Source organism: Cyprinodon tularosa, unplaced genomic scaffold (genome assembly GCF_016077235.1).
Source record: "Cyprinodon tularosa strain WSP-4 unplaced genomic scaffold, ASM1607723v1 ctg1209, whole genome shotgun sequence".
Taxonomy (NCBI): domain Eukaryota; kingdom Metazoa; phylum Chordata; class Actinopteri; order Cyprinodontiformes; family Cyprinodontidae; genus Cyprinodon; species Cyprinodon tularosa.
The window spans coordinates 13,614-39,377 of record NW_024038014.1 but is presented as its reverse complement, the minus strand read 5'-3'; the positions used below and the strand labels follow the sequence as shown (position 1 = coordinate 39,377).

General features: G+C 50.9%; 1 protein-coding gene across 3 annotated transcripts in view; it reads right to left on the bottom strand.

The window, feature by feature from the left end:
- LOC119776554 (disks large homolog 4-like) overlaps positions 1-25,764 on the bottom strand; it is a 42,086-nt gene that overhangs the window by 2,715 nt on the left and 13,607 nt on the right. Inside the window, exons 1-13 of one of the 3 annotated variants that reach the window (XM_038275035.1) lie at positions 24,328-24,757; positions 16,008-16,058; positions 13,468-13,592; positions 9,488-9,657; positions 8,841-8,977; positions 8,621-8,771; positions 8,277-8,545; positions 3,424-3,526; positions 3,245-3,341; positions 2,992-3,168; positions 2,877-2,914; positions 2,059-2,106; positions 60-161 (exon numbers count right to left, since the gene is read on the bottom strand). In XM_038275035.1, the coding sequence (XP_038130963.1) occupies positions 60-161; positions 2,059-2,106; positions 2,877-2,914; positions 2,992-3,168; positions 3,245-3,341; positions 3,424-3,526; positions 8,277-8,545; positions 8,621-8,771; positions 8,841-8,977; positions 9,488-9,657; positions 13,468-13,592; positions 16,008-16,058; positions 24,328-24,417 (1,558 nt within the window). In that variant the 5' untranslated portion in view covers positions 24,418-24,757. Of the gene's footprint in view, positions 1-59; positions 162-2,058; positions 2,107-2,876; positions 2,915-2,991; positions 3,169-3,244; positions 3,342-3,423; positions 3,527-8,276; positions 8,566-8,616; positions 8,772-8,840; positions 8,978-9,487; positions 9,658-13,467; positions 13,593-16,007; positions 16,059-24,327; positions 24,758-25,764 lie in introns of those variants that run through there. The other 2 variants (XM_038275016.1, XM_038275025.1) reach the window with 2 other exon arrangements.

Genomic DNA, 25,764 nt, shown 5'->3' with positions numbered 1-25,764 from the left:
ATGTTTAGAGGCTTCATCTCCAGCTTCCAGGGTTTTTCACCATGAGGCTGAAGACTTACGAGGCACACAGGAGCCGAACTTATCCGGGTACTCAGACAGCAGGTCATCGTTGACCCGGTCTTTGGTCGGTCCCAGGATGATGACAGGACGGGCGTAGTCCACTGAGGAGAGACAGACAGAAGGTCTGAGCGGATCAACAAGAAGCATCTCAACCATCTGCAGAAACCATGATCTGGGAGGACGTTGGACAATCGTTTATTTATGGCGGGTGTTCAGAAAGGAATGGGATCCACAGCAGAAGCTGCTGCTTTCAGAAACATGGGACCAAATCGTAACATTTAGCATCAACACAAGTTTAAAGACGTCACTACAAAGCGGTAAAATGGCTGCAGTTAAATAAACTAAAATAATAAACTCCAGAAACCACAAGAGTTCAGCACCGTACGACTCTGACTCAATGATCAGTTCTTCTTCTCTGCTCTGAGTCTCATGAGGGAAACATCTCCTCTGATTGGTTTAATCTATAGGCGTGTTCAGCCAATCAGCATTGAGCAGCTAGAGTTATGACCCGTCTCTGCTCCATAGACCCCAGAAGAGGCTGGGCCTCATAGGATGTGATGTAATGCTGAGTGTTAACCAATCAGAGCTCTACTTTCTCTCTCCAATAAAATCCAGCTTCAACCTAAACTGGGATTTCTGATAGAGGCTTTCAGGCAGCGTCCTGCTGCCTCTGAGGGGAGATTGCTTCTGAGAGCAGAATAAACTGCTGATTAATGAGAAACATACTCATGAAATCAGGACTATTTTAGCAAACATTCAATACAGTTTAATCACAACATTAATAAAGTTTGAGAGTTAATATCTGATCCATGAAACATCCAGGTGAAGGTTGAGCCTCACTAATATCCAGTGAGAAATCCCCACTGGTCCACATTCCTGCAACAAGGACAACTCATAAAGCACTGAAACATCTGTAGGATCAGCAGGATGACAGGAAAGGGGGACGAGAGAGGGACATGTGGCAAAGGACCACAGGTCGGCTTCGAACCCGGGTCAGTGGGGAGGACTAAGGCCTCCTTTCATGGGTCATGCTCACTAACCACTGTTCCACCTGCACACCCACTGGTCAGTGATGATTAACTACAATAAACTGTTCTAATTCAGGTGTGTACACTACAGGTGGACTATGGAACAGGGGAGGACACATTGTCCAACAGGAGGGAAAGAGACATGGTCCAACAGGAGGGAAAGAGACACAGTCCAACAGGAGGGAAGGGGACACGGTCCAACAAGAGGGTAGGGGACACGGTCCAACAGGAGGGAAGGACACATTTCCAACAGGAGGGTAGGGGGACAAGGTCCAACAGGAGGGAAGGACACATGGTCCAACAGGAGGGAGGGGGACATCGTCCAACAGGAGGGAAGGGGACACGGTCCAACAGGAGGGTAGGGGACACGGTCCAACAGGAGGGAAGGACACATTTCCAACAGGAGGGTAGGGGGACAAGGTCCAACAGGAGGGAAGGACACATGGTCCAACAGGAGGGAGGGGGACATCGTCCAACAGGAGGGAAGGGGACACGGTCCAACAGGAGGGTAGGGGACACGGTCCAACAGGAGGGAAGGACACATTTCCAACAGGAGGGTAGGGGGACAAGGTCCAACAGGAGGGAAGGACACATGGTCCAACAGAGACATGGTCCAACAGGAGGGAAAGAGACATGGTCCAACAGGAGGGAAGGACACATGGTCCAACAGAGACATGGTCCAACAGGAGGGAAAGAGACATGGTCCAACAGTCCGTCTGTCTATCCTTCCACCTCCTCCACTGTCCCCAGAGATAAGCATAGGACAGAGTTGTCCCTCCAACCAGCTCATCTAACCTGTCCCCCTCCCCATCATACCACCATAGCAGACGGCTGATGCCTCCATGGAGTCAGAGAAGGTCATGGAGTCCAGTAGGACCTGGTGGACCTCCTCAGGTCTGTCTTAGAGGAAGGTTAAACTGCAGCTCTGAGCATAAACTAAGCAGAGATAAAGGACCAGGATGATACTGACCTTCAATCTGAGTGACGAGTTCATAGCTGTGGATGAAACCTTCTCTACCTGGAAGGAGAAAACATGGACAGTTAATAAACGGACAGATGAGAAGACAGGGATGATGATGATTGTTTTCTTCATCATTAACTGTCTGCAGTGACCTCATGGTTCTGACAATGAACCAGTTAGCAGGATGTTTTAGCGATGGGACAGACTGGGACGGGAACCTCTATCCAAAGAGTCTGAACCCGTGCATTCTACAGTCGTTCATTCACTCATGGTGGTTAGCTCCATTGTAGCCACAGCTGCTGTGGGGCACGCTGACAGAAGGCTGCTGTAAACAGACACTTCTGATCTCCACCAGCTGCTTCTGAGTGAGATGACTTCAGTCTGAACTGTGGTAAACTGCCCACACCATCATCCCTCCACCACCGTGCCCTAATACCTTCTGAGAGGATGTTCATCTCAAGATGACAGTCCTGGGAAAATGTCTGACAGTTTCCCACTCAGCGGTTATTTAACTTTCAGAACCATGGATTCTGAATCCTTTCTAACCCTCTAAGATTGATCAGTAGCAGCGGCTGCTTCTTTAGGTCCATGAGGACTAGAGGTCTGAAGTCTCCAGGTCTTGGTTTAATCTCCCCAGCCCTGATAAATAGTCTCAGGTTTGTTGAATGGAAAAGCTAGAGGATCAGAGCAGCTTTAGGTTTTCTGCTGCAGTAACGAGATGCACCTCCTGCTATAGACTGGATAAAGGTCTGAGATCCCAGTCCTCTGCTGGTTTGGTGCAGACTCCCATTAATAACTAATTCCAGATGTTTACGGCTGTTTCATACCTTTACTCTTCATGCGGGACCACTCCTTCCTCTCCACCCTGAAACAGAAACACATCTAACTGTTACTGGGAGCTAAACCAGTCCACCATCAGTGGAGGGAGGAACCAGTGCTAACCTGTGTTTGGAGGGGATGTAGCCCAGCTCCTCCAGCTCCCCCTGCTGGTTGAGTCTTCTAGCCTGCCACCATTCGTCATCAGCGCTGTCAATCACATGGAGGACCTCCCCAAAGTTAAAGTCCAGAGCCTGTGACAGGACGCCACAGTCCCACTGCTTATCGTAGTCAAACAGGGCCCTGAAAGCAGCATGAAGACCATCATCATCATCATCATCTGTTCCTCAGGGGGAGGGGGGGGGGGCAGGTAGGTTACCTGACGTAGAAGGTTCTGTTGTTCCTCAGACTGCCTGATGAGCTGTTCATCATCTGCTCCCTCAGGTCATGGATCTTTGCCTCAAAGCGACTGTACTCTGCACAGGAAACAGGAAGTAGTCCCTGTTAGACTAGCAGACATGCTAAGCTAACAGTTTGTGTCCCAGAGGCCGTCCTCACCCTCGGGTCGGTACTGAGCTACGATGGTCACAGTCTGCCCGGCGTTCTTCAAGGCTGCTGCAGCCTGCTCATGGGTGGCGTACCTGAGGTCCACCCCGTTCACCTGCATGGAGAGACACGTCAGTACCACTGTCCAGCCACCAGGGGGCTCCATACATAGGTTTATCAGGTCAGTATCACTGTCCTGCCACCAGGGGGCACCATACATAGATTTATCAGGTCAGTACCACTGTCCTGCCACCAGGGGGCAACATAAATAGGTTTATCAGGTCAGTACCACTGTCCTGCCACCAGGGGGCTCCATACATAGGTTTATCAGGTCAGTATCACTGTCCTGCCACCAGGGGGCTCCATACATAGGTTTATCAGGTCAGTATCACTGTCCTGCCACCAGGGGGCTCCATACATAGATTTATCAGGTCAGTACCACTGTCCTGCCACCAGGGGGCTCCATACATAGATTTATCAGGTCAGTACCACTGTCCTGCCACCAGGGGGCTCCATACATAGATTTATCAGGTCAGTACCACTGTCCTGCCACCAGGGGGCTCCATACATAGATTTATCAGGTCAGTATCACTGTCCTGCCACCAGGGGGCTCCATACATAGATTTATCAGGTCAGTACCACTGTCCTGCCACCAGGGGGCTCCATACATAGATTTATCAGGTCAGTACCACTGTCCTGCCACCAGGGGGCTCCATACATAGGTTTATCAGGTCAGTACCACTGTCCTGCCACCAGGGGGCTCCATACATAGATTTATCAGGTCAGTACCACTGTCCTGCCACCAGGGGGCTCCATACATAGGTTTATCAGGTCAGTACCACTGTCCTGCCACCAGGGGGCTCCATACATAGATTTATCAGGTCAGTATCACTGTCCTGCCACCAGGGGGCTCCATACATAGATTTATCAGGTCAGTACCACTGTCCTGCCACCAGGGGGCTCCATACATAGATTTATCAGGTCAGTACCACTGTCCTGCCACCAGGGGGCTCCATACATAGATTTATCAGGTCAGTACCACTGTCCTGCCACCAGGGGGCTCCATACATAGATTTATCAGGTCAGTACCACTGTCCAGCCACCAGGGGGCTCCATACATAGGTTTATCAGGTCAGTACCACTGTCCAGCCACCAGGGGGCTCCATACATAGGTTTATCAGGTCAGTACCACTGTCCAGCCACCAGGGGGCTCCATACATAGGTTTATCAGGTCAGTACCACTGTCCTGCCACCAGGGGGCTCCATACATAGGTTTATCAGGTCAGTACCACTGTCCAGCCACCAGGGGGCTCCATACATAGGTTTATCAGGTCAGTATCACTGTCCTGCCACCAGGGGGCTCCATACATAGATTTATCAGGTCAGTACCACTGTCCTGCCACCAGGGGGCTCCATACATAGATTTATCAGGTCAGTACCACTGTCCTGCCACCAGGGGGCTCCATACATAGATTTTATCAGGTCAGTACCACTGTCCTGCCACCAGGAGGCTCCATACATAGATTTATCAGGTCAGTACCACTGTCCTGCCACCAGGGGGCTCCATACATAGATTTATCAGGTCAGTACCACTGTCCTGCCACCAGGGGGCTCCATACATAGATTTATCAGGTCAGTACCACTGTCCTGCCACCAGGAGGCTCCATACATAGATTTATCAGGTCAGTACCACTGTCCTGCCACCAGGGGGCTCCATACATAGATTTATCAGGTCAGTACCACTGTCCTGCCACCAGGGGGCTCCATACATAGATTTATCAGGTCAGTACCACTGTCCTGCCACCAGGGGGCTCCATACATAGGTTTATCAGGTCAGTATCACTGTCCTGCCACCAGGGGGCTCCATACATAGATTTATCAGGTCAGTACCACTGTCCTGCCACCAGGGGGCTCCATACATAGATTTATCAGGTCAGTACCACTGTCCTGCCACCAGGGGGCAACATACATAGGTTTAGATTAGATTAGATTCAACTTTATTGTCATTACACAGGTACAGCTCCAAGGCAACGAAATACAGTTTAGGTCTAACCAGAAGTGCAATAGCAGCAGTGCTGGATAGATAATGGTTCCATAGATACAGGACATGGTTCTACTGAATGAGTATAGAGATGAATATCATTATAAACAGAATCTTACTAATAGATGAATATAATATATAGATAGTTAGTGTTATGAACAAAATTTACAGCTGGATATGTACCGAATATAATATACAGGTGGATATTACTATAAAATTTAACATGTCAGTACCACTGTCCTGCCACCAGGGGGCTCCATACATAGATTTATCAGGTCAGTACCACTGTCCTGCCACCAGGGGGCTCCATACATAGATTTTATCAGGTCAGTACCACTGTCCTGCCACCAGGAGGCTCCATACATAGATTTATCAGGTCAGTACCACTGTCCTGCCACCAGGGGGCTCCATACATAGATTTATCAGGTCAGTACCACTGTCCTGCCACCAGGGGGCTCCATACATAGATTTATCAGGTCAGTACCACTGTCCTGCCACCAGGAGGCTCCATACATAGATTTATCAGGTCAGTACCACTGTCCTGCCACCAGGGGGCTCCATACATAGATTTATCAGGTCAGTACCACTGTCCTGCCACCAGGGGGCTCCATACATAGGTTTATCAGGTCAGTATCACTGTCCTGCCACCAGGGGGCTCCATACATAGATTTATCAGGTCAGTACCACTGTCCTGCCACCAGGGGGCTCCATACATAGATTTATCAGGTCAGTACCACTGTCCTGCCACCAGGGGGCAACATACATAGGTTTAGATTAGATTAGATTCAACTTTATTGTCATTACACAGGTACAGCTCCAAGGCAACGAAATACAGTTTAGGTCTAACCAGAAGTGCAATAGCAGCAGTGCTGGATAGATAATGGTTCCATAGATACAGGACATGGTTCTACTGAATGAGTATAGAGATGAATACCATTATAAATAGAATCTTACTAATAGATGAATATAATATATAGATAATTAGTGTTGTGAACTAAATTTACAGCTGGATATGTACCGAATATAATATACAGGTGGATTTTACTATAAAATTTAACATGTCAGTACCACTGTCCTGCCACCAGGAGGCACCATACATAGATTTAACAGGTCAGTACAGCTGTCCTGCCAACAGGAGGGACCGTACATGTTTAACACTAGAAAACCCAGAGATAGGAGAATTTCCGTCAGCCTCCAGTCCCCCCGCAGTACTTATCAACTCATGAATCCCTTTTCAGATGTTAATGCCCCATTAGCGCTGTGGCTGGAGAACCATTCCACCCCCTGCAGTTTCAGTTTTAGCTAAAGTCTCTCTCTTTGAGACTGTTTTACATGAGAGTGGGGTGGGGGGTGGGGATCATATTTGTAATTTAATATAACTAGGTCACACTAGGTCAGCACAATGATTTTAGCACAGCGATCAGATGATAACTGAGTTCACACTACAACTCTTACTTTGGGAAAATGTGCTAAACTCTATTTTTTAGATGTTTTCATTGTTTTTCTAAGCAGGCCAGGTGTGCAATCTCTGCAACAGGAACCACAGCACTGAGCGTTGTGTTCACTGCACAAAGTATACCTGCCACACATGCAGGAAGGACTCACCTTGGGTTTGTAGAAACTGCTAAATGGGACAATTGTAGCTTCATATGTAGAGATTTTCCTTGGGTGGAATAAATGTTACTGCTATACTGAAATCATACTGTTTGTCATTCTCTAAGCTGAAATGTTGAATGACGTGTAAAGGCGAGAACAGACAAAATCCAATTATTCTCTAAGTTTCTTTCACATAGTGAGCTTTGCAATCTAAATGAGTCTGTTGGTGAACGGACAATATAAATAGGCTCTGCCTTGCCTTGCTGGGAAAGCTGGTTATGACCTGTTCTCAGCTCAGGAACTAGGACCCGTATGATATCTGGTTGTTCAATAGGTTTAAATTAAAGATTTAGATCTGACTTATCAAGATATTCCTGCAGAAAGGTCTGATGTTGCAGGGGAAGGTAATGAAAAGAGGAGAATGCTCTGGTTCTGATGCCAGTTTGTTTCAGCCTTTATCCAGTCTCCTGTAGAAGGGCTGGTCACATTACAGGTTATCAGCATTACAACAAGGACAGTTAGCAAGGTGGAGTGAATACACAGACTGGAAGAGGGGAGGGGGGCTTGGAGGGAACCTGGAATTCTCCGGGACATCTAGTGTTAACAGGTCAGTACCGCTGTCGTGCCACCAGGGGGCACCATACACAGGTTTATCAAAGCTAGAGGTTCTGGTTTGGGAATATCTAAAGTTGATATGGGCTCTGGTTCCAAGTTCATTGTTTATAACAGAACTGGAACTCAGAGAGGAAGGTCCAAAACAACCAGAACATTTTAAGCAGAGAGAGGCAGCAATGAAGATGCTCCTCAACATGGACGGTACCCTGAGCACAAGTCTGGACTGAACCTGAACCTCCAAGCACCAGAGAACAGCCCTTCAGGTTCAGGTTCTCCACATGTTCTGATAGAACCGGGTCCAGCAGGAGTCCAGGTGTCTGCTCTGCTTCCACAGTTTGTAAAAGGTAATAAATGACCTCCACCCTCCGAGGTGGAGCTCTATGGTGGTCTGGACCTTTAGAACGGATTGTTTCCAGACCAACAGCCTGGCTGCCAGTGTTCATTGATTGGACCTGGAGCCAGTAAAGGAGGGAGGGGATCGGTCTGATCCAGGAAGGACCAAACATTAACCATCAGAACATGAACTTTAAGGTCAGTAGAGACTCAGAGACACTGTGTCTCCATCAGCAGACCTTCAGCCCAGTGAACCCTCAGTCCGGTTGGGTGGACTCACGCTGAGGATCTGGTCTCCTTTGCGGAGCTCCCCGCTCAGGTCAGCCGGACCTCCCGCCAGGATGAAGGAGATGAAGATGCCCTCTCCATCCTCCCCCCCCACGATGTTGAAGCCCAGACCCGTGGACCCCCTCTGGATGCAGACCCTGCGGGGCTCCCTGGAGTAGTCATCCTCCCCCATGATGCCGCGGGGGATGGGGGAGTAGCGGCGGGGCGAGGGGGGCGGCAGGGCTTGTGGGTAATCACACATGTAGTCCGGCTCCATGTAGGCTGCAGGACAAACGGAGACACTGAGGACAATGATGGACTCTAGAAGGTTCTGAACCCAGGATGGGGGTTACCTACAGCTGGTGAGGTCCGGGGGGCTGTACCGGTCCACCTGGTGGATGTACTGGGAGGTGGGGGTGGCCACCTTCAGGTAAACCACCTCTCCGGTGTTCTTTAGGGCCGCCACGGCGTCTTCATGCAGGACGTCCTCCAGAGACATGTGGTTCACCTGCAGAGGTCACCTCAGGTCAGCTCACAGCCAGACTCTGGTTGGACCAGAAGGTTCTGACCCACTTACAGCCAGGATCTTGTCTCCGATCTGCAGCCGTCCGTCTCGGTGTGCCGCTCCGCCTTCGATGATCTTGGTGACGTAGATGCTGTTGTCTCCAGGAACGTGCTGGTTCCCCACTCCGCCCGCTATGCTGAAGCCCAGACCTGGACCAGAACCACACAGGACCGGTTAGGCAGACACAGCATCAGCTGGTTCTGGAACTGAAGGCAACGGACCCCAAAAACCCTGAGAGATCAACTATCTGGACCCTGACATCTCTAGAAGGTTCTAATGGAGACAGAGGAACTGAGGACTGTTTCCTTAGCTTCAACAAGAACCAGGGTCCAGTTAAACATGTTCTGGTTCTGGTGTCTGAAGAAGCATCAATGAGCCTAAAACAGAACCTTCTTTCTCCATTCAGAACCACGCAGAGGGAGGCTTTTTACAGACCCAGAAGTTCTGGTAGCTTCCTGCAGAAATGACTCAGGTTCAGCTGTGCAGCTGAGACCGAGGTCAAGGTTCAAACGGTGAGGAGGCGGAGCCAGAACCAACCACTCACACTAACTGGGTTAAATATGCTGGTTCTGGTCAGGTCCAATAGATGTATCTGCTCTGGTTCTGATGCCCGTTTATCACAGCTCCTGATGATCAGAACAGACCACGGCTCTGCTCACCTTTGGGTCCCTTCATCAGTTTGACCTGCATGATGCGTTCAGTGGGGGGGCGGCGCCTCAGGACGTAGAGTCGGACCACAGGCCCCGCCTCCTTCAGGGCCTCCACAGCCAATGAGTGAGAGACTTCTCGCACGTCCACGTCGTTCACGAAAACGATGCTGTCGTTCACCCTGCAGACAGACACAGCATCAGGTTCTGGACCAGGCCGGAGCCGCAGTCAGTGGGTCTGGATCAGAACCAGGTCCACTCTGGGCTGAAGGTCTAAGCAGGTTAAATCAGAGCCAGGATGGTTCAGTTCTGTGACCCTTTGACATGACATACTTGATCCATTTCTAAATCTACAAGTGAAAAAACTGAATGAGGTTCTGTCATCGGTTCTGTAACTTCTGCCTCACCAGAGCCCCATTGGTCGTAAAGATTGAGCAATGGAGGACAGGGGACGTTTTAGCCCTGGCAACTGACCTGGCTGCTGCAGACGGAATAACATTAGCCCTGGCCGCTGCAGAAGGGCCAACGTTAGCCCTGGCCACTGCAGACGGAATAACATTAGCCCTGGCCACTGCAGAAGGGCCAACGTTAGCCCTGGCCACTGCAGACGGAATAACATTAGCCCTGGCCACTGCAGACGGAATAACATTAGCCCTGGCCACTGCAGACGGAATAACATTAGCCCTGGCCACTGCAGACGGAATAACATTAGCCCTGGCCACTGCAGAAGGGCCAACGTTAGCCCTGGCAACTGACCTGGCTGCTGCAGACGGAATAACATTAGCCCTGGCCACTGCAGAAGGGCCAACGTTAGCCCTGGCCACTGCAGACGGAATAACATTAGCCCTGGCCACTGCAGACGGAATAACATTAGCCCTGGCCACTGCAGAAGGGCCAACGTTAGCCCTGGCCACTGCAGAAGGGCCAACGTTAGCCCTGGCCGCTGCAGACGGAATAACATTAGCCCTGGCCACTGCAGAAGGGCCAACGTTAGCCCTGGCCACTGCAGACGGAATAACATTAGCCCTGGCCACTGCAGACGGAATAACATTAGCCCTGGCCACTGCAGAAGGGCCAACGTTAGCCTTGGCTGCTGCAGACGGAATAACATTAGCCCTGGCCACTGCAGAAGGGCCAACGTTAGCCCTGGCAACTGACCTGGCTGCTGCAGACGGAATAACATTAGCCCTGGCCACTGCAGAAGGGCCAACGTTAGCCCTGGCCACTGCAGACGGAATAACATTAGCCCTGGCCACTGCAGAAGGGCCAACGTTAGCCCTGGCCACTGCAGACGGAATAACATTAGCCCTGGCCACTGCAGACGGAATAACATTAGCCCTGGCCACTGCAGAAGGGCCAACGTTAGCCCTGGCCACTGCAGACGGAATAACATTAGCCCTGGCCGCTGCAGACGGGCCAACATTAGCCCTGGCCGCTGCAGACGGAATAACATTAGCCCTGGCCACTGCAGAAGGGCCAACGTTAGCCCTGGCCACTGCAGACGGAATAACATTAGCCCTGGCCACTGCAGACGGAATAACATTAGCCCTGGCCACTGCAGAAGGGCCAACGTTAGCCTTGGCTGCTGCAGACGGAATAACATTAGCCCTGGCCACTGCAGAAGGGCCAACGTTAGCCCTGGCCACTGCAGACGGAATAACATTAGCCCTGGCCACTGCAGAAGGGCCAACGTTAGCCCTGGCTGCTGCAGACAGAAAAACATTAGCCCTTGCTGCTGCAGACGGGCCAACGTTAGCCCTGGCCACTGCAGACGGAATAAAATTAGCCCTGGCTGCTGCAGACGGAATAACATTAGCCCTGGCCACTGCAGAAGGGCCAACGTTAGCCCTGGCTGCTGCAGACGGAATAACATTAGCCCTGGCCACTGCAGAAGGGCCAACGTTAGCCCTGGCTGCTGCAGACGGAATAACATTAGCCCTTGCTGCTGCAGACGGGCCAACGTTAGCCCTGGCCGCTGCAGACGGAATAACATTAGCCCTGGCCCCTGCAGACGGGCAAATGTTAGCCCTGGCCGCTGCAGACGGGCAAATGTTAGCCCTGGCCGCTGCAGACGGGCAAATGTTAGCCCTGGCCACTGCAGACGGAATAACATTAGCCCTGGCCCCTGCAGACGGAATAACATTAGCCCTGGCCACTGCAGACGGAATAACATTAGCCCTGGCCACTGCAGACGGAATAACATTAGCCCTGGCCACTGCAGACGGAATAACATTAGCCCTGGCCACTGCAGACGGAATAACATTAGCCCTGGCCACTGCAGACGGAATAACATTAGCCCTGGCCACTGCAGAAGGGCCAACGTTAGCCCTGGCCACTGCAGAAGGGCCAACGTTAGCCCTGGCCACTGCAGAAGGGCCAACGTTAGCCCTGGCCACTGCAGAAGGGCTAACGTTAGCCCTGGCCACTGCAGAAGGGCCAACGTTAGCCCTGGCCACTGCAGACGGAATAACATTAGCCCTGGCCACTGCAGAAGGGCCAACGTTAGCCCTGGCTGCTGCAGACGGAATAACATTAGCCCTTGCTGCTGCAGACGGGCCAACGTTAGCCCTGGCCGCTGCAGACGGAATAACATTAGCCCTGGCCCCTGCAGACGGGCAAATGTTAGCCCTGGCCGCTGCAGACGGGCAAATGTTAGCCCTGGCCGCTGCAGACGGAATAACATTAGCCCTGGCCCCTGCAGACGGAATAACGTTAGCCCTGGCCCCTGCAGACGGAATAACGTTAGCCCTGGCCGCTGCAGACGGGCCAACGTTAGCCCTGGCCACTGCAGACGGGCCAACGTTAGCCCTGGCCACTGCAGACGGAATAACGTTAGCCCTGGCCGCTGCAGACGGGCCAACATTAGCCCTGGCCGCTGCAGACGGGCCAACATTAGCCCTGGCCGCTGCAGACGGGCCAACGTTAGCCCTGGCCCCTGCAGACGGGCAAATGTTAGCCCTGGCCGCTGCAGACGGGCAAATGTTAGCCCTGGCCGCTGCAGACGGAATAACATTAGCCCTGGCCCCTGCAGACGGAATAACGTTAGCCCTGGCCCCTGCAGACGGAATAACGTTAGCCCTGGCCGCTGCAGACGGGCCAACGTTAGCCCTGGCCACTGCAGACGGGCCAACGTTAGCCCTGGCCACTGCAGACGGAATAACGTTAGCCCTGGCCGCTGCAGACGGGCCAACATTAGCCCTGGCCGCTGCAGACGGGCCAACGTTAGCCCTGGCCGCTGCAGACGGGCTAACGTGAGCCCTGGCCACTGCAGACGGAATAACGTTAGCCCTGGCCGCTGCAGACGGGCCAACGTTAGCCCTGGCCGCTGCAGACGGGCCAACATTAGCCCTGGCCGCTGCAGACGGGCCAACGTTAGCCCTGGCCACTGCAGACGGGCTAACTTTAGCCCTGGGTGCTTCATACAGGCTATTGTTAGCCCTGGCCGCTCTAGACGGGCTAACGTTAGCCTGTCTGCAGCAGCCAGGACTAACTTTAGCCCTGACTGCTTTGTCCATTCTCAGTCTGCTGTTCTAGGTAACTGGAACAGTATTGAGTCTGACAACGTTTCACAAGGACACAAGAACGCACAAGTACACAGGTTGAGAAACGGCCTCAGTTCTTTACATGCAGAACAAGCTGATGGCAGCTAGAACATCTAGTTCTGTCCAAACGCTGCAGCAGAGGAAGTTCTTCTGATCTCAGAACTTTCCACCTCCATGTGGAGAAAGCTTGGACCCCAGTTAACCTTAGTTGCAATGGTTCTGGTACAGATGAAGGGTCCAGTCAGCCACTAGCAGACTCAGTAACAATGTTCTGCAGTTCTATGGTTCTGGTTCTGTTCATTGAGGAGTTCTGACATCACAAGAAGTTTCACTGAAGTAAAAAGGTGTTCAATATTTCTGCAATAAATGAAAATGATTTATTTAGTTCAGCTCAAATGAAAGAGATAATCTGGTTAGCCTCTTTCTACGCTGGGTCAGAACCTTTGGTACCTGAGGCGTCCATCCTGGGCAGCAGCTCCTCCAGGGATGATCTTGGTGATGAAGATGGACGGGTCGTCCCCGATGTGAGGATTATCGGTTCCTCCTGCGATGCTGAAGCCCAGTCCAGAGTTCCCCTGTAACAGACAGACCTTTAATGCTACATCCCTGAAACCTGATGATGATCCAAAACAACCAGAACCTCAGCTGGGCAGGTCCAAAACAACCAGAACCTCAGCTGGGCAGGTCCAAAACAAGCAGAACCTCAGCTAGGAAGGTCCAAAACAACCAGAACCTCAGAGAGGAAGGTCCAAAACAACCAGAACCTCAGAGAGGAAGGAAGGTAAAAAAAAAAAGAAAAACGAGAACCTCAGAGATGATGAAGCTGCATCAGCTTAGTACTGGTGACAGACGGATTAGTGTGACAATGACTCATCTTGTCCTCATCAACTTGACAGCTGGGGTTCTGAGAACACAGCCAGCACCGGTCCAATTCTCTCCTTGGTTCTGCTTAGGTTGGTTTGATTTCTAAAGGAGTCGACAGCGGGCTAAAAATAACCTGCTGATGTTTATTTAGGGAGGGGGGCAGAGTGACAAGTTCTAAAAACAGAACCAGCAGCAGCTATTTATGGATCCTCCTGAGAACACAGGCTGGGTTACTGAGGAACATGTGAAGATCTCTGGAAGGATGTCTTCATGGACCACCTGAACCTCTGAGCTGGTTCTGTTTGGGTTTGCTTAGAGGCAGGACTGACAGTGGAAACCACAATAATTCTATTGACATTGCAGAGTATCTCTGGGTATTACTGAGTAACTCTGAGTGCTGCAAAGTAACTCTGGGTATAACAGAGTTACATTACAGAGTAACTCTGGGAATCATAGAGTAACCCTGAGTGCCACAGAATAACTCTGGGTTACTCTGTGATACCCAGAGTTACTCTGGGTATCACAAAGTAACCCTGGGAATCACAGAGTTACATTACAGAGTAACTCTGGGAATCATAGAGTAACCCTGAGTGCCACAGAATAACTCTGGGTATCGCAAAGTAACTCTGGGTATAACAGAGTAACCCTGGGTATCACAGGGCAACTTTGTGTATTGCAGAGTAGCTTTGTGTATCAAGGAGTAACCCTGGGTCTCACAGAGTATCCCTGGGTATCACAGAGTTACATTACAGAGTAACTCTGGGTATCACAGAGTAACCCTAGGTATCATAGAGTAACCCTGGGTATCACAGAGTATCCCTGGGTATCATAGAGTAACCCTGGGTATCACAGAGTAACTCTGGGTATCACAGAGTTACATTACAGAGTAACTCTGGGTATCACAGAGTAACCCTAGGTATCATAGAGTAACCCTGGGTATCACAGAGTAACTCTGGGTATCAAAGAGTTACATTACAGAGTAACCCTGGGTATCACAGAGTGCCTCTGGTTATCACAAAGTGAGTAAGGGTATTGCAGAGTAACCCTGGGTAACATAGCGTAACTCTGGGTTTTACAAAGTAACCCTGGGTATCACACCACAGGCATCGCATAGTACACAGTTAATGTTGCAATGTTAAAGTAACACTCAGGAGTACATCTGGTCCCCCTGAATTAGTGTGGGACCAAATGTACTCTCAAAGTGTTACTTTAGCACTGCAGCATTTACTGTTTAGCTCTTGGTATTACAGAGTTACATTACAGAGTAACCCTGGGTACTACAGAGTAACTTTGTGTATTACAGAGTAACCCTGGGTATTACAGAGTAACTCTGTGTATTACAGAGTAACCCTGGGTACTACAGAGTAACTTTGTGTATTACAGAGTAACCCTGGGTACTACAGAGTAACTCTGGGTATTGTAAAGTAACCCTGGGTGTTACAGAGCAACTGTGGGTATTACTGTTTTAAAGAGTAAATCTGAGTATTACTGTTTTAAAGAGTAAATCTGGGTGTTGTAGACCTGGGTGTTACAGTGCTGGTGCAGGTTGTACCTCCTGGTATTGCGGTGTTGCTCTCGGTGTAGTGAAACATTGTAACACTTGGTGTTACGATGTTGTTGCAGGTGTTACAGTGGGTGTTACAGCTTTCACTTCCTTTTTGCAGCATTGCTTTGGGTATTGCTGTGTTGTTCTGTGTGTTGCAGTGTATCAGGGATGTTGTATTGTAGTTCTAGTGTTACACTGTTTTCGTCGGGGATTATGATGAATTTTTGGGTGTTATTGGATTACGATTGTTGTATTGATAGTTCTGGGTCTTTTCATTTCATGTGTTACAGTATAGATGTAAACCTTACTGGGTTTAAGAATCTTGTTCTGGCTGTTTTGTTATAGTTCTGGGTGTTCAACACATTCCAATGTGTTGGTATGATAGTTGTGGGTATTAATCATCCATTCATCAGGGGGGCATCCTGGGTGTTACAATGTACCGTGTAGTCCATGGTGGTAAAATGCTGTTCTGGGTGTTAGAGTATACTATGGAGTTTTATTGTCTTCTAGGTGTTCAAATGTTACAGTGTTGGCGACTGTGCGTGTTCTGGTGTGGCTGTGGGTGCAGGTGTGACCTCACCCTCTCCAGCGTGATCTCTTCGTACTCCAGCTCTCCCTCGGATCCGTTCATCTGTAACGACATGCAGCACAGATGAAGAGAAGAGTTGAATCACATTCCAGCATCTCTGCTGCTCGTTGCTACGGTAACCTTGTGATAACAGCTGTTGCAGCCTCAGGGGGCTGGTTACCTAGGCGACTGTGGCTGTAGCCAGGGTAACCGCTCTCTGTTATTCCAGATCTCCAGAACAGGGCAGGAATGTTACATCACTTCCTGTCCCCAACCAGCCAATCAGAGGCTGCCTACATCCTGTTAGTGTTCTCCAAGGCTGAGCTCCACCTTCATGGACCTGGACTCGTAACGTGTCACACTGAGGTATAACACAGCTAAAGATGCAGATGGTGGGAGGTTCTCCTGCATCACCACTGAGCAGTGGAGGAGTGGAAGGTAATCTGACCTGTCCTGATGAGATGGACCGTCTAAGGTTCTGGAGGGCTGGATCGCCTACCAGCCCTGAAACCGGTTCTGCTAAATGGACCGAAGCTTAGGCTGAATCTGATCAAGAAATGGATCAAGAAGGTTCTACAGTCCTTCTGCTTCTGATCTCCAATATTTTTGATCCAAACAGCAACAGCAGAACCGCGCCTTGGTTCTGATGATGGATCTGAGAAACGCCTCAGTGATGATGTCATTATGAAGGTCAACCAGGAACAGGAGAAGAAGGAGGAGCTCCATGGCAGCAGCATCAGGACCATCCCATGATCAGAAAATGATGGGTCCAAAGTTTCTGAAGATGTTTGGGTGACTTTAATGTGGTTTAGTTTTTCCTTCCTCCGTCAGTTAAATTTTTACCAGTTACCATGGTAACAGTAGTGCTGTTTGTATCAGGTCCAGCATGGTTAGAGGTTCTGATGGTTCTGATCCGTTTATATAGCCTCTTTCTATCACAGTGACAGATTATTTCCTTGGTTCTTCAGAACCTCAGTCAGGTCTAGTTGGTTCTGAAACTTACCTGTCCTGCTGAAACAGAACCGGGTGGATCAGAACCCAGTGGTTTAGTGGGTCTGCTCCAGAACCCTCATGGATCACTAAAGCAGCAAGTGATCAGAACCAGGTCCAGAACTGAAGGTAAAGCATCAACCCAAATGTTTCAGTGGATTAGATGGACCGCTGGGTCTTTGCAAAGGAAGATCAGGTAGATGTGACATGTTCTGGAAGCACTGCTGGTTCTAAAGCAGAAGGTTCTGAAAGCACTGCTGGTTCTGAAAGCAGAAGGTTCTGGAAGCAGAGGGGTTCTAAAGCCTTCAGGCCCATTCAGCTCTCAGCCTCCTTGGTCGGATGTTCTGGATTACGTAACGGACTCAGCGTGCATCAGGTCCAGCTGCTCCTCATCCTCCCTAACAGCTCGCTGCTCTCTCTGGGTCGTAGAAGGTCAGAACCATCCATCAGCGCCAGCGACCCGGCTGCAGCCAGGCTGGACCGCCAGGTTAACTGTTCTAAAGGAGCTGGAAACTCTGACAACATCAATCATCATCAGCAGCTGCTCCTCTGCAGCCTGATCCAGTTCTATAGGCAGAGATCCAGAACCAGAACCAGAACCACCTGATTCTCTGAATATCATCACAGTTACAGTTACTGCAAACCTGCCTGGACAGAAGCTGGGTCCATTATGATTCTGACACCTTCACTGAAACATATTCTGGTCCAAACTCATTCTGCTCAGTTTACTGTAACAGAACCACACAGAACGGAGCAGAACTGGACCATTTATGAAGAGCCCTCCCTACTCTGACGCCCTTAAACCTAGCTGAGAATAATTTACTGCTTTATATTTGATACTTTGGTTCTGGCCTCAGAGGTTTTAAAGAAGAGAACATAAGGAACCCAGCAGAGTTAGTGGCCACTGGAGGGCGCTGTGGGGCAGATACTGATATGGTGTCTCAGCTCACCTGAGTTTCATCCATTTGCTAAGAGCTGAGAGGAGCTGGCTGCCAGCAGGCTGAGAAGAGCAGTCTGCCAGTAGGCTGAGAGGAGCTGGCTGCCAGCAGGCTGAGAAGAGCTGTCTGCCAGTAGGCTGAGAGGAGCTTCCTGCCAGCAGGCTTAAAGGAGCTGGTTGCCAGCAGGCTAAGAAGAGCTGGCTGCCAGTAGGCTGAGAGGAGCTGGCTGCCAGATGGCTGAGAGGAGCTGGCTGCCAGCAGGCTGAGAGGAGCTGGCTGCCAGCAGGCTTAAAGGAGCTGGTTGCCAGCAGGCTGAGAAGAGCTGGCTGCCAGTAGGCTGAGAGGAGCTGGCTGCCAGATGGCTGAGAGGAGCTGGCTTCCAGCAGGCTGAGAGGAGCTGGCTGCCAGATGGCTGAGAGGAGCTGGCTGCCAGCAGGCTGAGAGGAGCTGGCTTCCACCAGGCTTGGAGAAGCTGTCTGCCAGCAGACTGAGAGGAGCTGGCTGCCAGCAGGCTTAGAGGAGCTGGCTGCCAGCAGGCTGAGAGGAGCTGGCTGCCAGCAGGCTTAGAGGAGCTGGCTTCCACCAGGCTGAGAGGAGCTGGCTGCCAGCAGGCTGAGAGGAGCTGTCTGCCAGCAGGCTGAGAGGAGCTGGCTGCCAGCAGGCTAAGAGGAGCTGGCTGCCAGCATTCTGAGAGAAGCTGGCTGCCAGCAGGCTAAGAGGAGCTGGCTGCCAGCAGGCTGAGAGGAGCTGTCTGCCAGCAGGCTGAAAAGAGCTGGCTGCCAGCAGGCTAAGAGGAGCTGGCTGCCAGCATTCTGAGAGAAGCTGGCTGCCAGCAGGCTGAGAGGAGCTGGCTGCCAGCAGGCTAAGAGGAGCTGGCTGCCAGCATTCTGAGAGAAGCTGGCTGCCAGCAGGCTGAAAAGAGCTGGCTGCCAGCAGGCTGAGAGGAGTTGGCTGCCAGCAGGCTTAGAGGAGCTGGCTGCAAGCAGGCTGAGAGGAGCTGGCTGCCAGCAGGCTGAGAGGAGCTGGCTGCCAGCAGGCTGAGAGGAGCTGGCTGCCAGCAGGCTGAGAGGAGCTGGCTGCCAGCAGGCTGAGAGGAGCTGGCTGCCAGTAGGCTGAGAGGAGTTGGCTGCAAGCAGGCTTAGAGGAGTTGGCTGCAAGCAGGCTTAGAGCAGCTAGCTGCCAGTAGGCTGAGAGGAGCTGGCTGCCAGCAGGCTGAGAGGAGCTGGCTGCCAGTAGGCTGAGAGGAGCTGGCTGCCAGCAGGCTGAGAGGAGCTGGCTGCCAGCAGGCTGAGAGGAGCTGGCTGCCAGCAGGCTTAGAGGAGCTGGCTGCCAGCAGGCCGAGAGGAGCTGGCTGCCAGCAGGCTTAGAGGAGCTGGCTGCCAGCAGGCTTAGAGGAGCTGGCTGCCAGCAGGCTTAGAGGAGCTGGCTGCCAGCAGGCTGAGAGGAGCTGGCTGCCAGCAGGCTGAGAGGAGCTGGCTGCCAGCAGGCTTAGAGGAGCTGGCTTCCAGCAGGCTGAGAGGAGCTGGCTGCCAGATGGCTGAGAGGAGCTGGCTGCCAGATGGCTGAGAGGAGCTGGCTACCAGCAGGCTGAGAGGAGCTGGCTGCCAGCAGGCTGAGAGGAGCTGGCTGCCAGCAGGCTGAGAGGAGCTGGCTTACAGCAGGCTGAGAGGAGCTGGCTGCCAGCAGGATTAGAGGAGCTGGCTGACAGCAGGATTAGAGGAGCTGGCTGCCAGCAGGCTGAGAGGAGCTGGCTGCCAGCAGGCTGAGAGGAGCTGGCTGCCAGCAGGCTTAGAGGAGCTGGCTGCCAGTAGGCTTAGAGGAGCTGGCTGCCAGCAGGCTGAGAGGAGCTGGCTGCCAGCAGGCTGAGAGGAGCTGGTTGCCAGACTTCTGAAAGGAAGTGGCAGCTAGTAGGCTGAGAAGAGCTGGCTCCCAGCAGGCTTAGAGGAGCTGGCTGCCAGCAGGCTGAGAAGAGACCCGTCCATCCTCCAACATCTTCTGGGTCCACTGCTCCAACGGTCCAGTTCCAGAAATCCCTCAATAATACCTGGATCTTCCTCATCTTCATCTTTAACAACATTAGTACTACTCTACTCTCCTCTCTCTCTGCTCAGACATGACAAAACACCAGCGGAACACAGAGGTGGCAGCGTCATGCTGTGTGGATCAGTGGATAGAAGATGAATTCAGCTCTGATGTTTCATGGTGTCATTTCTTCTGACAAAGACCTTAATAAGGACCGATCCATGGACCTCCCATCAGAACCAGAACCACCTCCAGACGTCTTCTAGTGGACCCATATGAATCAGAATCATATTCCATCCATCCATCCATCTATCCACCCATCTTCCATCCATCATCCATCCATCATCCATCCATCATCCATCCATCATCCATCCATCATCCATCCATCATCCATCCATCCATCCATCTATCCACCCATCTTCCATCCATCATCCATCCATCCATCCATCCATCCATCCATCCATCCATCCACCCATCTTCCATCCATCATCCACCCATCTTCCATCCATCATCCATCCATCATCCATCCATCATCCATCCATCATCCATCCATCCATCCATCTATCCACCCATCTTCCATCCATCATCCATCCATCCATCCATCTATCCACCCATCTTCCATCCATCATCCATCCATCATCCATCCATCCATCCATCCATCCATCCATCCATCCATCCACCCATCTTCCATCCATCATCCATCCATCCATCCATCCATCCATCCATCCATCCATCCACCCATCTTCCATCCATCATCCACCCATCTTCCATCCATCATCCATCCATCATCCATCCATCATCCATCCATCATCCATCCATCCATCCATCTATCCACCCATCTTCCATCCATCATCCATCCATCCATCCATCCATCATCCATCCATCCATCCATCCATCCACCCATCTTCCATCCATCATCCATCCATCCATCCATCCATCCACCCATCTTCCATCCATCATCCATCCATCATCCATCCATCCATCCATCCTTCATTCATCCTTCCATTCATCATCCATCCATCATCCATCCATCCATCCATCCATCCATCCATCCATCTATCCACCCATCTTCCATCCATCATCCATCCATCCATCCATCCACCCATCTTCCATCCATCATCCATCCATCCATCCATCCATCCATCCACCCATCTTCCATCCATCATCCATCCATCCATCCATCCATCCATCCATCATCCATCCATCATCCATCCATCATCCATCCATCCATCCACCCATCTTCCATCCATCATCCATCCATCATCCATCCATCCATCCATCCTTCATTCATCCTTCCATTCATCATCCATCCATCATCCATCCATCCATCCATCCATCATCCATCCTTCATTCATCCTTCCATTCATCATCCATCCATTCATCATCCATCCATCCATCCATCCATCATCCATCCTTCATTCATCCTTCCATTCATCATCCATCCATCCATCATCCATCCATCCATCATCCTTCCATCCATCATCCATCCATCCATCCATCCATCCATCCATCCATCCATCCATCCATCCATCCATCCACCCATCTTCCATCCATCATCTATCCATCCATCCATCCATCCTTCATTCATCCATCCATCATCCATCCATCCATCATCCATCCATCCATCCATCCATCCATCATCCATCCATCCATCTTCCATCCATCCATCCATCCATCATCCATCCATCCATCTTCCATCCATCATCTATCCATCCATCCATCCATCCTTCATTCATCCTTCCATTCATCATCCATCCATCCATCATCCATCCATCCATCCATCCATCCATCCATCCATCATCCATCCATCCATCCATCCATCCATCCATCCATCCATCCATCCATCCATCCATCATCCATCCATCATCCATCCATCCATCCATCATCCATCCATCCATCATCCATCCATCCATCCTCCATCCATCCATCATCCATCCATCATCCATCCATCCATCCTCCATCCATCCATCATCCATCCATCATCCATCCATCATCCATCCATCATCCATCCATCCATCCATCCATCCATCATCCATCCATCCATCATCCATCCATCCATCATCCACCCATCCATCATCCATCCATCCATCATCCATCCATCCATCTATCATCCACCCATCCATCATCCATCCATCCATCATCCATCCATCCATCCTCCATCCATCCATCATCCATCCATCATCCATCCATCCATCCATCCTCCATCCATCATCCATCCATCATCCATCCATCATCCATCCATCCATCCATCCATCCATCATCCATCCATCCATCATCCATCCATCCATCCATCATCCATCCATCCATCATCCATCCATCATCCATCCATCCATCCATCCATCCATCATCCATCCATCCATCCATCCATCCATCCATCATCCATCCATCCATCCATCCATCCATCCATCATCCATCCATCATCCATCCATCCCTCCTTATCCATCCATCCATCCATCCATCCATCCATCCATCCATCATCCATCCATCATCCATCCATCCCTCCTTATCCATCCATCATCCATCCATCCATCATCCATCCATCCATCATCCATCCATCATCCATCCATCCATCATCCATCCATCCATCCATCCATCCATCCATCCATCCATCCATCATCCATCCATCCATCATCCATCCATCATCCATCCATCCCTCCTTATCCATCCATCATCCATCCATCCATCCATCCATCCATCCATCCATCATCCATCCATCATCCATCCATCCCTCCTTATCCATCCATCATCCATCCATCCATCATCCATCCATCCATCCATCCATCCATCCATCATCCATCCATCCATCATCCATCCATCATCCATCCATCCATCCACCCATCTTCCATCCATCATCCATCCATCATCCATCCATCCATCCATCCATCATCCATCCTTCATTCATCCTTCCATTCATCATCCATCCATTCATCATCCATCCATCCATCATCCATCCATCCATCCATCCATCATCCATCCTTCATTCATCCTTCCATTCATCATCCATCCATCCATCATCCATCCATCCATCATCCATCCATCCATCCATCCATCCATCCATCCATCCATCCATCCATCCATCCACCCATCTTCCATCCATCATCTATCCATCCATCCATCCATCCTTCATTCATCCATCCATCATCCATCCATCCATCATCCATCCATCCATCCATCCATCCATCATCCATCCATCCATCTTCCATCCATCCATCCATCCATCCATCCATCCACCCATCTTCCATCCATCATCTATCCATCCATCCATCCATCCTTCATTCATCCTTCCATTCATCATCCATCCATCCATCATCCATCCATCCATCCATCCATCCATCCATCCATCATCCATCCATCCATCCATCCATCCATCCATCCATCATCCATCCATCATCCATCCATCATCCATCCATCCATCCTCCATCCATCCATCATCCATCCATCCATCCATCCATCCATCTTCCATCCATCCATCCATCCATCCATCCATCCATCATCCATCCATCCCTCCTTATCCATCCATCCATCCATCCATCCATCATCCATCCATCCATCCATCCATCCATCCATCCATCATCCATCCATCATCCATCCATCCCTCCTTATCCATCCATCCATCCATCCATCCATCCATCCATCCATCCATCAATCCATCCATCATCCATCCATCCATCCATCCATCCATCCATCATCCATCCATCCATCCATCCATCCATCATCCATCCATCATCCATCCATCCATCCATCCATCCATCCATCCATCATCCATCCATCATCCATCCATCATCCATCCATCCATCCATCCATCCATCCATCCATCCATCATCCATCCATCCATCCATCCATCCATCCATCCATCCATCATCCATCCATCATCCATCCATCCATCCATCCATCCATCCATCCATCCATCATCCATCCATCCATCCATCCATCCATCATCCATCCATCCATCCATCCATCCATCCATCCATCCATCCATCATCCATCCATCATCCATCATCCATCCATCCATCCATCCATCCATCCATCCATCCATCCATCATCCATCCATCATCCATCCATCCATCATCCATCCATCCATCCATCCATCCATCCATCCATCCATCCATCCATCCATCCATCCATCATCCATCCATCATCCATCCATCATCCATCCATCCATCCATCCATCCATCCATCCATCATCCATCCGTCCTTCAAACCAGAAGGTCCTGACGATGGACCAAGTTTACCTTTAAGTTTTTCCACCCAAAAGGTCACAGAAACTTTGTCCTCCTCAGGACATGATTGGTCCCACCACAGGCCCCTCCCACTCCTTAGAAAGGCCAATCAGGGGCTCAGGAGAGCCATTAAAGCTTGTGACCAAATGAAAGGTGTCCTACCATCATCCTCTGCCTGTGCCTCTTTGCTCTCCTAACGTTGTTGATGAATCTTCTTCCCATCTTCTTGGCATACCACACCGACACAAACATCCCTTCCTGTCTCAGCGTGTCTTCAGGAGGATGGCGCTTACATAAAGACCACGATGATGATGATGATGGAGGGACAGATGAATTATTAACCAGCAGACGAAGAGAGGGACATTCAGCTCATCTCCTGGACGCGCTAACGAAGAGCGGAGACATGATGGACAGCTGAGGACATCATTGTGTCGTCCCCCACTTAGTGGACAGAGGAAGAGGAGGAGGAGAGTCCTGCAGGAGGAAGAGGAGCAACGACAGGAGTCCTGCAGAGAGACGAGGGGAACGAGGGAACGTTTCCTCTGGAAAGAGAGAGAGAGAGAGAGGCGGTCCATTCCTCCCTCCCTCCCTCCCCCCTCTCTCTCTATGAGCACTATTGTCTCTCTACCTCCCTCCTCCTCTCTCCCCTTTTGATAGCTGTCGTCTCTCTGCCTCCCTCCCTCTCTCTCTCCCTGTCAGAGCTGCTGTCTCTCTACCTGTCCTCTCTCCTCTCTCTGAAGGAATCCCCTCCCCTCTGTGATGTCACCCACCCGGGCGAGCGAGGCAGAAACCCAGAGAGAGAGAGAGATTGAATTCCTACAAAAAGATTTAGAAAAAAAAAAACCCATTGCGTTTCAGGCTAGTACTGTTGCTATGGTAACAACTCCCCCTTCATTGTCTTTTCTTTTCAATGCCCACCCCCCCTTCTGCCATTCTCTGCGTTACCATGGAGACGGCTGAGCGAAAAGCAGAGGGATGCATCGCATTCAGAGTGGGCATGGGCGGCCCACGCCATGGAGGGGGGGGGAGAGGGGAGAAAATGGGGGAGAGAGTGTGTGTTTCTCCATCAGTGTGTGCTGCTCCATCAGTGTGTGTTGCTCCCTGTGCTGTGTGTGTGTGTGCTGTGTGTGTGTTGCTGTGTGTGTTGCTGTGTGTGTGTGTGTGTGTGTGTGTGTGTGTGTGTGTGTGTTGCTGTGTGTGCGTGTGTGTGTGTTGCTGTGTGTGTGTGTGTGCTGTGTGCGTGTGTGTGTGTGTGCGTTGGTGAGTAATTACGGCTGAAGCAGCCCCTGTGGCTGTAGCACTGATCTCAGCAGTGTGAATATTAATAACAGCAGAAGAGCTGACCTCAGACCTGCTGCTGCTGAGATCACAGCAGCTCTGAAGCCTCAGCACAAACCTCACTTCAGGTCCCTTCAACTACATCCCTGTGATGTCATCAGGGTCAGAGGCCGTCCACCCTCAGAGCAGAACCTGACAGCATCCATCACACCTTTGGATGGACCTTTACTTCCACAAGGAGCAAACGACACCCAGACCCCCGCCTGTCTGGAAGCTTTAGGTCTACAAACACGTTAACTAAGACTGGAAGGTGATGACTGC